Source organism: Carcharhinus amblyrhynchos, chromosome 6, assembly GCF_965287045.1.
Source record: "Carcharhinus amblyrhynchos chromosome 6, sCarAmb.v2.hapA, whole genome shotgun sequence".
Lineage (NCBI taxonomy): Eukaryota > Metazoa > Chordata > Chondrichthyes > Carcharhiniformes > Carcharhinidae > Carcharhinus > Carcharhinus amblyrhynchos.
The window spans coordinates 37,502,303-37,516,378 of record NC_137329.1 but is presented as its reverse complement, the minus strand read 5'-3'; the positions used below and the strand labels follow the sequence as shown (position 1 = coordinate 37,516,378).

The 14,076-nt window shown below is 44.3% G+C and overlaps 1 protein-coding gene across 2 annotated transcripts in view; it reads left to right on the top strand.

Moving 5' to 3' along the window:
* LOC145343831 (low-density lipoprotein receptor-related protein 5-like) overlaps nucleotides 1-14,076 on the top strand; it is a 190,931-nt gene that overhangs the window by 141,327 nt on the left and 35,528 nt on the right. For both annotated transcript variants that reach the window (XM_080190227.1, XM_080190226.1), the window contains exons 10-12: nucleotides 497-723; nucleotides 3,186-3,370; nucleotides 8,756-9,079. In XM_080190227.1, coding sequence (XP_080046353.1) covers nucleotides 497-723; nucleotides 3,186-3,370; nucleotides 8,756-9,079 — 736 coding nt within the window. The remainder of the gene's footprint in view (nucleotides 1-496; nucleotides 724-3,185; nucleotides 3,371-8,755; nucleotides 9,080-14,076) is intronic.

Genomic DNA, 14,076 nt, shown 5'->3' with positions numbered 1-14,076 from the left:
TGGTTTCTCTTTGAAGTCTGAGTGGAATTAGAAAGCACGTGGCTTGTGCAGAGAAAATCACTACACAGACCTCATGGCTGAATAGCCTTTGTTTGTAGGGAGGGCTGTGGGGGGAGTACCTGGTAATGAGCAGGAGGTTTCCTTACCCATATTTGACCTGATGCCATGAGACTCCAGTGGCACTTTCTGTTCAGAAGAAACATAGGTTGATTTTATTTCATTTTCTACTGAATATAGGTAAAGATTTTAAATTTTTTGATGTTTGAAGATTATGGCCAGGAATCTCCAACCTCATCCACGGCTAGGACACTCCAGTCCCACTGCGGTGAATGGAGATTTGGCTGAACGTCAAATTCTCTGTTCTTACTGGTAGTGATGGTAACGCATATAACCTGAGAGAATTCTGGCCCGTGTACTCAGATTAAATTGAAATTAACACTGCTTGTTAACAGATCTGAGATGTTGCATCATTTGTATGGTACTTTCTTTCCCATAGACCATCAGTCGTGCTTTCATGAATGGAAGCTCTGTTGAGCATGTGATTGAATTTGGTCTTGATTATCCAGAAGGAATGGCGGTTGACTGGTTATCAAAAAACCTCTACTGGGCCGACACGGGCACCAATCGAATTGAAGTGGCACGGCTGGATGGGCAATATCGACAAGTTTTGGTTTGGAAAGAGTTGGATAATCCACGTGCTTTGGCTCTTGATCCTTCCGATGGGTAAGGGAAGACCAAGTAAAGTAAATATCACAAGGTTCTGAAGGTCTCAAAAGTTTCCACAGAAGCACGGATGTAGGCTTAAAGATAAACTATATCCCCCGGCATTACAGAAGTGACATTGCAGGAGTTAAAACATTGAAATTTCTCATCTCTTCGGTCATAATCTATCAACCTACAGTCAGTATGTTGCATTTTTGTATCAATGCTTGTCAAGGTAACTGGTTGATTCTTAATCATTTAGGATAAATGTTATCAGGTCCCAGAAAAAAATTGCAATATGGAAATGTGGAAAGTAAAACATTACTAAGGAGTTTTATTGAGAACACTTAGACGCAAAGATTTTGACATATAATTAAGCTGTAGAGGTGTTTTGTCCATTATAACTGGCTAGCTTATGTCAAAGACATAAAAACTTAAGTATTGGGTTCCATTAGCACCTGCTGCTTGTATCAGCTGTAAATTGTAGCATGGTGTACATTTCAGCCATATTGTGAGCAGTTTTGGAATTAGCTGTAGTGTGCTAGGGGAACCAACTGAATCTGGAATTCCACTGTATCTTGATTCAGGCTCATTGGTAGTATCAGCTGATTCCTGCTAAGCTAAACCTACAGTACACGAAAGGTAACTTTGAATCCCAAATTAGTTACTTACAGAATTATAGAAATCCTACAGTGCAGATGGAGTCCACTTGGCCCACAATCCCACCCAGGCCCTACTCCCGTAACCCCTCATACTTATCCTGCTGACGCAAGGGTCAATTTACCATGGCCAATCAACCTGTAGAACATTACAGCGCAGTACAGGCCCTTCAGCCCTCGATGTTGCGCTGACCAGTGGAACCAATCTAACGACCCTCTAACCTAAACTAATCCAATGTTATCCATATGCCTATCCACTGACCATTTGAACGCCCTTAAAGTTGGCGAGTCAAACCTAACCGGCAAATCTTTGGACTGTGGAAGAAAACCAGAGTACCCAGAGGAATCCCACACAGACGCAGGGAGAACATGCAAGCTCCACACAGACAGTGACCCGAGACCAGAATTGAACCCGGGTCTCTGGTCCTGTGAGGCAGCAGTGCTAACTGCTGTGCCACCGAGCCGCAGACATTAGTTGTTCAGGCAAATCTGCATGAGTGAATGTAGTAAACAATAAATTTACCATTGACCATAGTAGCCTTGGTTTGAAATTCAAGGTTTTATCTGTTGTAAATGGCTATTATGAAAGTGTCGTCAATTGTACTATTGAACCATCTTCCTAAAATGCAGTCGTGTCAAGAGAACAACACAATTGGTATCTACAAAGATCAACTGTGTTTGTATAACCTGGAAATAAGAATCTGTTCAAAAGTTAGGCTTTTGAAGGATGTACTTAAACAATTGTTAAATTCTGATTACTGAATGCTTTTTAAAATATTCTGTGAAATTATTTGAGTATTTCACTTGCAGGATGTACAAAACTTGTGGCAATCTGTCAGCATGTCACCATTGTCTTGAGGTGCTAGGGTTTAACTCAGTGATACCACTCCTGACCAAGTCTAAAGTAAGGTCATACGATCAAGCCTCATGACAGAGACTTGAGTATATAATTTAGACTTGTAGCTCAATATGGGAGAACACTTTGTTTTCTTGTGCCTTCTTCAGATGAGCTGGTGAGGCAAGGCAGTGTTCCTCCTCTTGTGTACAGGTTAAAGTTCCCAGTGTACTTTTTGAAGAAGAACAGGGATCTCTCCCAATGTGCTGGCAAACATTTATCCCTCAACCAAATCATAATAAACAGATCTAGTCATTTATCTCTTCATGGTTTTGGGATTTATTTGTGCACAAATGTGCATATGTTTCCCTACATAATAATAGTGAAACACGTCAGGATATCCTGAAGTTCTGTACAAATTTGGTTTATCTTCAGCAGTGCCAAAATGGAGTAGAAACAATCCCATTGCATCAGCAGAAGGTGGTTATTTTTGAGAATGGATTTGAAGCAGGATGTTGGTAATTTGATGCTTATACTGGGAGTCCATTGCCTCCATCAGTTATACATAGCACTAACTCCAATTACTTTAGACACAAGAATACTTTCTACTTCTTGACAAAATAAAGATTATTAACTTTCTGTGCATTTAACATGCAAAATTTATGTCAGGACACTGAATTCAATGATCAAAATAAATGATGGAGCAGGCTCAAAGGGCTAAATGGCCGACTGCTTCTAGTTCCTATGTTTTTATATGTGAACTGCAATTAAAAGATTTACTTATGTGAAAGCTATGAAATAAAATGGTTTCTCAAAGTTCATTTGTTATATTAACAGGAAACCTGATGAATTTTTGAACTAGAAAAATGTATAGTCTCGAAGTCACTGATCTTAAGAATAAGATCTGGCTGTTAGGACAATACAGGGTCTTTTGTTCAGTGATTTGTTGCACCCTGCTAAGTGTTTTGATAACTGTTTCCCGACACCAGATACATGTACTGGACTGAATGGGGTGGTAAGCCAAGAATTGTCCGTGCCCACATGGATGGTGCCAATAGTGCTGCACTGGTGGATAGAGTGGGCCGTGCCAATGGACTTACTATTGACTATGTGGAGAAAAGGCTCTACTGGACTGACCTGGACACATCAATGATTGAATCTTCAAATATGTTAGGTAAGAGGAAATTCCAAACTTGGTTTTGAAGTAACTTGTGAATAAGTGCTTTGATCTGTCATGCTCTGTCACATTGTTTGCTGGAGCAGATGAGTGAAGGAGCAGAGGGACAGATAAGAAATTACCTGTTTTAAAAACCTGTTTAAGTAAGTTTAAAGCACTTTGTAGTAAGAACTAACCTTGTAGAACTGTTTAAATCATTTAAAAGCATTACCGCTTTAAGAATTCTGAGGGAGTGGTTAGAAGGGAGTGTGGGCCAGCAAGCTTTAAATCAGCGCCAGTTTTAAAAGGAGGCCTGGTGTAGACAGCGGGCAGCAGAGTGAGTGGGAAACAGAGTGAGCTATTAGGGCTTAAGATCAAAAGGGCTTGAGAGAAAAGGGGCCAGGTAAGTTCGTGTGGAAATTTTCGTGAATAACGGAGGGGCATGTGATGTGTTGTTTCTGTATGATGTGGGAACTCGTGGACCCAACGGTACTTCCCAGTGACCATGTCTGCAGTAAGTGCAGGTTGCTGGAGGAGCTCCTCTGAGCTACAGACACTGAGGCTCATCAGGGGGAGGGAGGGTGCCATTGTCAATGGGGTGCAAGTGACATCCATCCCCCCGGACTGGCTAAATCTAAGGGTCAGGAACAAGAGGGGGCTGCTGAGAGGAGGAAGGGGGGTGGGGGGAGGAGGCCTCAGCCTCTCAATCTGCATAACAGGTTTGAGGTTCTTGCTTCCAGTCTGGACGAGGACGAGGGAGGTGAGGTCGGTGAGCAAACTGCACACGGTACAGTGATGCAGCAGGGCATAGGCAAAGAGAAGGTGAAAAGGAACGTAGTTGTAATTGGGGATAGTGGAGTGAAGGGTATTGACACTGTCCTTTGTCACAATGACAAAGTCCACAGAAGGGTGTGTTGTCTGCCTGGTGCTCAGGTCCGGGATGTCGCAGCTGGGCTGCAGAGGAACCTGGAGTGGGAGGGTGAGAATCCGGTCGTTGTGGTACATGTGGGTGCCAACAACATAGGCAAAATGCGAACTGAGGATCTGGGGAGGGAGTATGAAAAGCTGGGAATGGAATTAAAAAGTAGAACCGACAAGGTGGTTATCTCTGGGCTACTGCCTGAACCGAGTGCAGACGGGTGTAGGGTTGACAGGATTAAGGAAGTGAATGGGTGGCTCAGGGATTGGTGTGGGAGGAATGGGTTTAAATTTATGGGGCATTGGCATCAGTATTGGGGTAGGTGGGACCTGTTCGGGCGGGATGGGGTTGGTCTGAACCATGCTGGGACCAGAGTCCTGGCGAATCATGTAAAGAGGACTGTAGACAGGGCTTTAAACTAATTATGGGGGGGGAGGGTGCGAGGGTAGGTGACATTAAGAGGCCTAAAGTTAAGGAGAGGGTACAGGTAAGGGTAGAGGCTGAGGATGTCCCAATAATAAAGGGAGTAGGGGGCGTGAGTATGGTTGGTGGCGTTCCGGCAAATAGGGTCCAGGTGAAGGCTGGGATGAAGGCACTTTATCTGAATGCGCGAAGCATTCAGAATAAAGTGGATGAGCTGGTGGCGCAGATCGGCACAAATGGATGTGATCTGGTGGTCATTACAGAGATGTGGCTGCAAGGTGACAGGGACCGGGAGCTGAATGTCCAGGGGTATCAAGTGTTTAGGAAGGATAGGCAGGAGGGAAAAGGGGGGTGTGTAGCTCTGCTGATTAAGGATAGCATCAGGGTGGTAGCAAGGGATGATATTGGAGCCAAAGAGCAGAAAGTGGAATCGTTGTGGGTAGAGATTAGGAACAGCAAAGGGAGGAAGACGCTGGTGGGTGTCGTCTATAGGCCCCCGAATAATGATCTGGAGGTGGGGCGGGCTGTTAACGCGCAAATAAGTGCAGCGTGCAGGAATGGAACGGCCGTAGTTATGGGGGATTTCAATCTGCATATTGATTGGTCGACCCATGTTGGATGCGATGGGCTCGAGGAGGAGTTCTTGGAATGCTGCCAGGATAGTTTCCTTGAACAGTGTGTGTTGGAGCCGACGAGGGAGCGAGCTATCTTGGATCTGGTGCTATGTAATAAGGCGGGTAGAATCAGGGACCTTGTGGTGAAGGATCTTCTTGGGGAGAGTGATCATTGTATGGTGGAGTTTCTGGTGCAGATGGAGGAGGAGAAAGTGGGTTCCCGGACACACGTCCTTTGTTTGAACAGAGGGGAGTACGGTAGGATGAGAGAGGAATTGGCGAATGTGGACTGGGGGAGCGCATTGGAAGGTAGGTCTGCTGAGGAGCAGTGGAGGATCTTTAAGGAGATCTTTCTTGGTGCTCAGCTGAAATTTATTCCGATGGTCAAAAAGGACCGTAGGAGGAGAGGTAATAAGCCGTGGATAACGAAGGAGGTGAAGGAAAGTGTTAAATTAAAAGCGGAGGCGTTTAGAGTAGCTAAGAGTAGTGGGCGAGAAGAGGATTGGGAGAGGTTTAAGTGTCAACAAAGATTGACAAAGAAATTGATAAAGAAGGGTAGGAGAAACTATGAAGCTGGGCTAGCGCTTAATATAAAAAAGGATAGCAAGAGTTTTTATAAGTATATAAAAAGGAAGAGGCTGGCTAGGGTGAACTTTGGACCCTTAGAGGATGAGAAGGGGGACTTAGTGGTAGGGGATGGGGAAATGGCTGAGGTCTTGAATAACTTTTTTGTTTCGGTCTTCACGGAGGAGGACATGAATAATTTGCCGGGTGTTAGAGATGGAAAGGTGGTAGGACTGGAGGGCCTCGATGACATTACTGTTACTAGAGAGGCGGTGCTCGACAGACTGGAGGGGCTGATTGTGGACAAGTCCCCAGGACCGGATGGAATGCATCCGAGGGCTCTGAAAGAAATGGCGGAGGTGATAGTGGATGCCTTGGTGGTTATTTTCCAGACGTCGCTGGATTCCAGGGAAGTGCCAGAAGGTTGGAAAGCGGCTAATGTTACGCCATTGTTTAAGAAGGGTGCCAGGCAAAATGCGGGGAATTATAGGCCGGTTAGTTTAACGTCTGTTGTCGGTAAAATGTTAGAATCCGTCATCAAGGAGGAAATAGCGAGGCATCTTGAGGGGAATTGCTTGATAGAGCAGACGCAGCACGGTTTCATTAAGGGGAAGCCGTGTCTGACAAATTTACTGGCGTTCTATGAGGATGTGTCTAGGGCGGTGGATAGAGGAGAGCCGGTGGATGTGGTCTTTCTTGATTTTCAGAAGGCGTTTGACAAGGTACCTCACAAAAGGTTATTGCAGAAGGTCAGGGGGCATGGAGTTGGGGGTAGGGTGTTAGCGTGGATAGAGGATTGGTTGTCAAATAGGAGGCAGAGAGTGGGGGTCAATAGGTGCTATTCGGATTGGCGGTTGGTGACTAGTGGAGTGCCTCAGGGTTCGGTGCTGGGGCCTCAGCTATTTACCATTTATATAGATGATCTGGAGGAGGGAACCGAGTGTATGGTGTCGAAATTTGCTGATGACACCAAGATTGGAGGAACGGCAAATTGTGCGGAGGGGGCGGAGAGTCTACAGAAGGATCTAGATAGGCTGGGCGAATGGGCCAGGATCTGGCAAATGGAATTTAATGTTGGCAAGTGCGAGGTGGTCCACTTTGGTAGGAATAATGGTAGGAAGGATTATTACTTACGTGGAGAAAAACTGCAGCAGGCGACGGTGCAGAGGGACCTCAGGGTCCTTGTGCACGAGTCGCAAAAACCCAGCTTGCAGGTGCAGCAGGTGGTCAGGAAGGCGAATGGGATGCTGGCCTTCATAGCGAGGGGGATTGAATATAAAAGTAGGGAGGTCTTGCTGCAGCTATATAGGGCATTGGTGAGGCCGCAGCTGGAGTACTGTGTGCAGTTTTGGGCGCCGTACTTACGCAAGGATATTTTGGCCTTGGAGGGAGTGCAGAGGAGGTTTACTAGGCTGATGCCGGAGTTGAGGGGGTTGAGCTATGAGGAGAGCCTGAATAAACTAGGCTTGTACTCGTTAGAGTTTAGAAGAATGAGGGGAGATCTCATTGAGACGTATAAGATGATGAATGGGATGGATAGGATAGAGGTGGAAAGAATCTTCCTGCTCAGAAAGGACAGTAGGACTAGGGGGCACAGCCTCAAGATAAAGGGGAGGCGGTTTAGAACGGAGTTGAGGATGAACTTCTTCACTCAAAGGGTGGTGAATCTCTGGAATTCTCTGCCTGTTGAAGTGGTGGAGGCTGCCTCGCTAAATATTTTTAAGACACGGGTTGATGGGTTTCTGATAAGAGAGGGGATTAAGGGTTATGGGGAGAGGGCAGGAATGTGGAACTGAGCCACAACAGACCAGCCATGATCTTATTGAATGGCAGGGCAGGCTCGAAGGGCCAGATGGCCTACTCCTGCTCCTATTTCTTATGTTCTTATGATTATTTATTATTTAAATATGGAACATATGGCCTTATAAAAGGTTCTGTGTGGAATTTGGCTGATGTTTTTTGAGTTGTTTCTGAAATTTACCACTGAAAAGACAGTTGTACGTTTTTAATTCAAAGCATTTTACATACCATATTATCAATTGGGGCCAAATATTCACGGCATTGTCATTTTCAGTTTGAAGTTGTCTAATAATACGCGTGGGAGTTTACACCAACTCCCAAAGAAAGTGCTTCTGAACTTAGGGCCACAAACTGCTGTTGCAGCTCTTCGATGAGTATGATTACTCAGAAAGTACTTTGTCTAATATTCCTTGGACAATTCCTTGGCAAATATTTTCAAAGAAGAAAACACTTCTATATTTTGTTCCAAACACGCACTTTATCTGTAATTCTTTCAGCATGTTTTTGTGACATTCTTCAGCTGATGTTTTCTTTTAGGGTAACTAATGTTATTGTTTGCATGTTTAATAATATTGAATAGATGCAAATCTCAAAACCCCTAGGATTCTAATGATTTATTGTTTGTTTGTTCAAGTGCATTACTGTTAGCAATAATATGAAAAAGAAAATTTGGGTCCATGATTGCTCACATCAACGTTATATGGCGAATAGCAGAACTCAAAAGTTTTGCTTTCCAGTGTCCATCTAAGATCAGTTTCTTTAGATTAAGAAGCGATGCAATAATCAGCCATTTTCGGTGCATTGTATCAGAATTGAATTTCTTTAAAGAACAAATAAAACTAAACCATGGTTTTTGAGCCAATTGAAGCTTATGCAAAACCAAGTGAGGAACATCTTCCAAATGCACCAATACCAGGGCAAAATGGCAATGCAATTCCACATTGCCCTCTTAGTTTCAGTTTTAAAAGGACTCATAGAAAGGAGACATTACTAATTGTACTTATAAAATATTGCTAATTGGACTTTTTGTGTATTCAGCTGAGTTGTTTGCAAAATCTAATCCTTTGTCATTCATCACTTAAGGAAAACAGCGTGAAATCATAGCTGATGATCTGCCTCACCCTTTTGGATTAACGCAGTACCGAGATTACATCTACTGGACTGATTGGAATCTTCGCAGTATTGAGCGTGCTGACAAGATGAATGGGCAAAACCGTACTCTTATTCAGGGACATTTGGACTATGTGATGGACATCCTAGTTTTTCATTCTTCGCGGCAAGATGGCTGGAATGAATGTGTGCAAACCAATGGTCACTGTTCTCATCTTTGTCTTGCTGTGCCAACTGGGTATAGGTGTGGATGTGCATCGCATTACCTTCTTGATGATAATAACAGGACTTGCAGTTGTAAGTCTTTATTTATCTTACTCCAACATTGAGTTTATTTTATGTATATCTCATCTGGACTGCAGAGGAACTTGGAGTGGGAGGGTAAGAATCCAGTTGTTGTGGTCCACGTAGGTGCCAACGACATAGGTAGAACAGGAACCAAGGTTCTGCTCAGGGAATATGAAAAGCTAGGAGCTAAGATAAAAAGCAGAACCAACAAGGTGGTAATCTCTGGATTACTACCTGAGCCACAAGCGAATTGGCACAGGGTCAATAAGATTAAGGAGGTAAATGCGTGGCTCAAAGATTGGTGTGGGAGGAATGGGTTTGAATTCATGGGACATTGGCACCAGTATTGGGGAAGATGGGACCTGTTCTGATGGGATGGTCTTCGTCTGACTTATGCTGGGACCAGAGTCCTGGCGAATCGTATAACTAGGGCTGTAGATAGGGCTTTAAACTAAATAGTGGGGGGGAGGGTTCGGTGGTATGGGGAATTACAAAACCAGAGGTAAAGGAGAGGGTACAAGTGCAGGTTAATGATGAGGACATTCAACTAGTTAAAGGAGTCAAGGGCTTGGGAGAGGTTAGTAGCATTTCCAGACCATGTAGTAGGACAGAGTATAGAAGGTGGCAGGAATCTAACCTCAGGCAGAGTAAAAAAGGTGACAAGCACGAGAAGGGAGGTGGTCAACGCAGTGCAGGGAGATGGCCTGGGGAAGGATAACCAGTTTGCGACAGGAAGGGACAAAGCGTGCAAACAAAAGAATGCACTAACAAATCAGGTCCAGATAAAGGCTGGCATGAAGACACTTTACCTGAATGCATGTGGCATTTGAAACAAAGAGAATGAGTTGATGGCACAAATCAGTACAAATGGGTATGATCTAGTAGCCATTACAGAAACGTGGTTGCAGGGTGACCAGGACTGGGAACTGAATATCCAGGGGTATCAAACATTTCAGAAGGCTAGATGGGTAGGAAAAGGAGGCTGGGTAGCTCTGTTGATTAAGGATAACATCAGGGCGGTAGTGAGAGACGATATAGGCTCTAAGGAGCAAAATGTGGAATCAGTGTGGGAATAGTAAAGAGAGAAAGTCATTGGTGGGCATGGTCTGTAGGCTCCCAAACAATAACTTTGAAGTGGGCGGGCTATAAACAGGCAAATAACAGATGCGTGCAAAAACGGAACAGCAATAATCATGGAGGATTTTAACCTGCATATTGATTGGTTGACTCAAGTCGGACGCGGTGGGCTTGAGGAAGAGTTCTTAGAATGCTGTTGGGATAGTTTCCTCGAACAGTATGTTACCGAACCTACAAAGGAGCGAGCTATCTTGGATCTGGTCCTGTGTAATGAGACAGGTAAAATTAATGAGCTTCTTGTGAGGGGTCCTCTTGGAATGAGTGATCACAATATGGTTGAATTTCTAATACAGATGGAGGGTGAGAAAGTAGGGTCCCTCTGCTTCAACAAAGGGGAGTACGATAGGACAAGGATGGAATTGGCTAATGTAGACTGGGAGTGCAGGCTAGTTGGTAGGACAGCTGAGGAACAGTGGAGGATTTTTAAGGAGATTTTTCTCAGTACCAGCAAAAATATATTCCGGTGAAGAAGAAGGAATGTAAGGAAAGGGATAACCAGCCGTGGATAACTAAGGAAGTAGAGTATCAAATTAAAAACCAATGTGTACAGAGTGGGCAGAGTTATTGGGGAACTAGAAGATTGGGAAAGCTTTTAAAAACAACAGAAAACCACTAAGAAAGCGATAAAGAAAGGAAAGATAGATTGTGAAACTGAACTAGCACAAAATATAAAAACCGATAGTAAAAGTTTTTACAAACATATAAAAAGGAAAAGAGTAGCTAAAGTAAATGTTGGACCCTTAGAAGAAGAGAAGGGGGATTTAATAATGGGAAACAAGGAAATGGCCGAGGCCTTAAACAAGTTTTTTATGTCAGTCTTCACGGTAGAGAACACAAATAGCTGACTGATAATTGACAGTCATGGGACTGTAGGGGGTGAGGACCTTAAAATGATTACTATTACTGAAGAGGTAGTGCTTGGTAGATTAATGGGACTAAAGGTAGACAAGCCCCCGAGTCCAGATGGAATGCATCGCAGGGTACTAAAAGAAACGGCAGAAGTAATAGCAGAGGCGTTAGTTGTAATTTATCAAAATTTGCTGGACTCTGGGGAGGTGCCAGCTGACTGGAAAACAGCTAATGTGACGCTACTGTTTAAAAAAGGAGGTAGACAAAAGGCGGGTAACTACTGGCCAGTTAGCTTAACGTCCGTAGTTGGGAAAATGCTGGATTCCATCATTAAAGAAGAAATAGCAGGACACCTGGAAAAGAATGGTTCAGTCAAGCAGACGCAGCATGGATTCATGAAGGGAAAGTCATGTATGATGAATTTACTGGATTTTTATGAAGATGTAACGAGTGCAGTTGACAAAGGGGAACCGGTGGATGTGGTGGTTTTAGATTTCCAGAAGGCGCTCGATAAGGTGCCTCACAAGGTTGCTGCATAAGATTAAGATACACAGAGTTGGGGGTAAAGTGTTAGCGTGGATTGAGGATTAGCTATCTAATTGGAAGCAGAGAGTTGGAATAAATGGGTGCTTTTCCGGTTAGCAGTTGGTGACTAGTGGTGTGCCGCAGGGATTGGTGCTGAGGCCTCAACTGTTTACCATATACATAGACGATCTGGAGGAGGGGACCGAGTGTAGGGTAACAAAGTTTGCGGATGACACAAAGATGAGTGGGAAAGCAAATTGCATGGAGAACGCAGAAAGTCTGCAGAGAGATTTGGATGGGCTAAGTGAGTGTGCGAGGATCTGGCAGATGGAGTACAATGTTGGCAGGTGTGAGGTTATCCACTTTGGAAGGAATAATAGTAAAATGGACTATTATTTAAATGGTGAAAAATTACAACGTGCTACTGTGCAGAGGGACCTGGGGGTCCTTGTGCATGAATCGCAAAAACTCAGTTTGCAGGTGCAGCAGGTGATCAAGAAGGCAAATGGAATGTTGGCCTTTATCGCGAGGGGGATAGAATATAAAAGCAGGGAGGTCTTGCTGCATTTGTACAAGGTACTGGTGAGGCCACAACTAGAGTACTGTGTGCAATTTTGGTCCCCTTATTTGTGAAAGGATATATTGGCCTTGGAGGGAGTGCAGAGAAGGTTCACCAGGTTGATTCCGGAGATGACGGGGTTAGCTTATGAAGAGAGATTGAGTAGATTGGGCCTCTACTCGTTGGAGTTTAGAAGGCTGAGGGGAGATCTTATAGAGGCATATAAGATAATGAAGGGGCTAGATAGGATAGAAGCAGAGAGATTATTTCCACTTAGAAAGGAAACAAGAACTAGTGGGCACAGCCTCAAAATAAGGGGGAGTCAACTTAGAACAGAGCTGAGGAACATAAGAACATAAGAAATAGGAGCAGGAGTAGGCCGTCTAGCCCTTCGAGCCTGCCCCGCCATTCAATAAGATCATGGCTGATCTGTCGTGGCTCAGTTCCACATTCCCGCCCTCTCCCCATAACCCTTAATCCCCTCTCTTATCAAGAACCCATCAACCCACGTCTTAAAAATATTTAGCGAGGTAGCCTCCACCACTTCAACGGGCAGAGAATTCCAGAGATTCACCACCCTTTGAGTGAAGAAGTTCCTTCTCAACTCCGTTCTAAACTGCCCCCCCTTTATCTTGAGGCTGTGCCCCCTAGTCCTACTGTCCTTTCTGAGCGGGAAGAGTCTTTCCACCTCTATCCTATCCACCCCATTCATCATCTTATATGTCTCAATGAGATCTCCCCTCATTCTTCTAAACTCTAACGAGTACAAGCCTAGTTTATTCAGCCTCTCCTCATAGCTCAACCCCCTCAACTCCGGCATCAGCCTAGTAAACCTCCTCTGCACTCCCTCCAAGGCCAAAATATCCTTGCGTAAGTACGGCGCCCAAAACTGCACACAGTACTCCAGCTGCGGCCTCACCAATGCCCTATACAGCCGCAGCAAGACCTCCCTACTTTTATATTCAATCCCCCTCGCTATGAAGGCCAGCATCCCATTGGCCTTCCTGACCACCTGCTGCACCTGCAAGCTGGGTTTTTGCGACTCATGCACAAGGACCCCGAGGTCCCTCTGCACCGTCGCCTGCTGCAGTTTTTCGCCACTTAAGTAATAGTCCTTCCTACCATTATTCCTACCAACAGGTTGAGGAGGAACTTCTTCTCCCAGAGCGTAGTGAGTCTTTGGAATTCTCTGCCCATTGAAGCAGTGGAGGCTACCTCATTAAATGTGTTTAAGTCACAGGTAGATAGATTTCTGACCAATAAGGGAATTAAGGGTTATGGAGAGCAGGCGGGTATGTGGAACTGAACCACTTTCAGATCAGCCATGATCTTATTGAAAGGCAGGGCAGGCTCGAGGGGCTGGATGGCCTACTCCTGCTCCTATTTCTTACGCTCTTATGTAGCGTTTCAGAGCTACTAACATTCTTTTTAAGTTATTGCAGTCAGTCTTCTGTAATAATGCAGGGATTATAACTTGAGAACAATAGTAATAAATAGCAATTCGCTCTTTGTGTGTCAGCAATATTCACTTCAGTTTATGAAGTGGCAAGATAGAAGCAAAATTCTTTAGATACTGGAAATCTGAAATAAACTAAGTTCTGAAGAAATGGCGTATTGTGCTCGAAACATTAAATCTGTTTCTCTTTCCAGAAATGCTGCCGGACTTGAGTTTCTCCAGCACTTCTTTTATTTCATAATTAGTAAAAGTTACTAAATATTAAACATTAATGATTCAGACAACCTGTAAATTTATGAAAGTATTTTGGATGAATAAGAACATAAGAACATAAGAAATAGGAGCAGGAGTAGGCCATCCAGCCCTTCGAGCCTGCCCCGCCATTCAATAAGATCATGGCTGATCTGTCGCTGCTCAGTTACACTTTCCTGCCCTCTCCCCATAACCCTTAATCCCCTGTCCTATCAAAAACCCATCAAC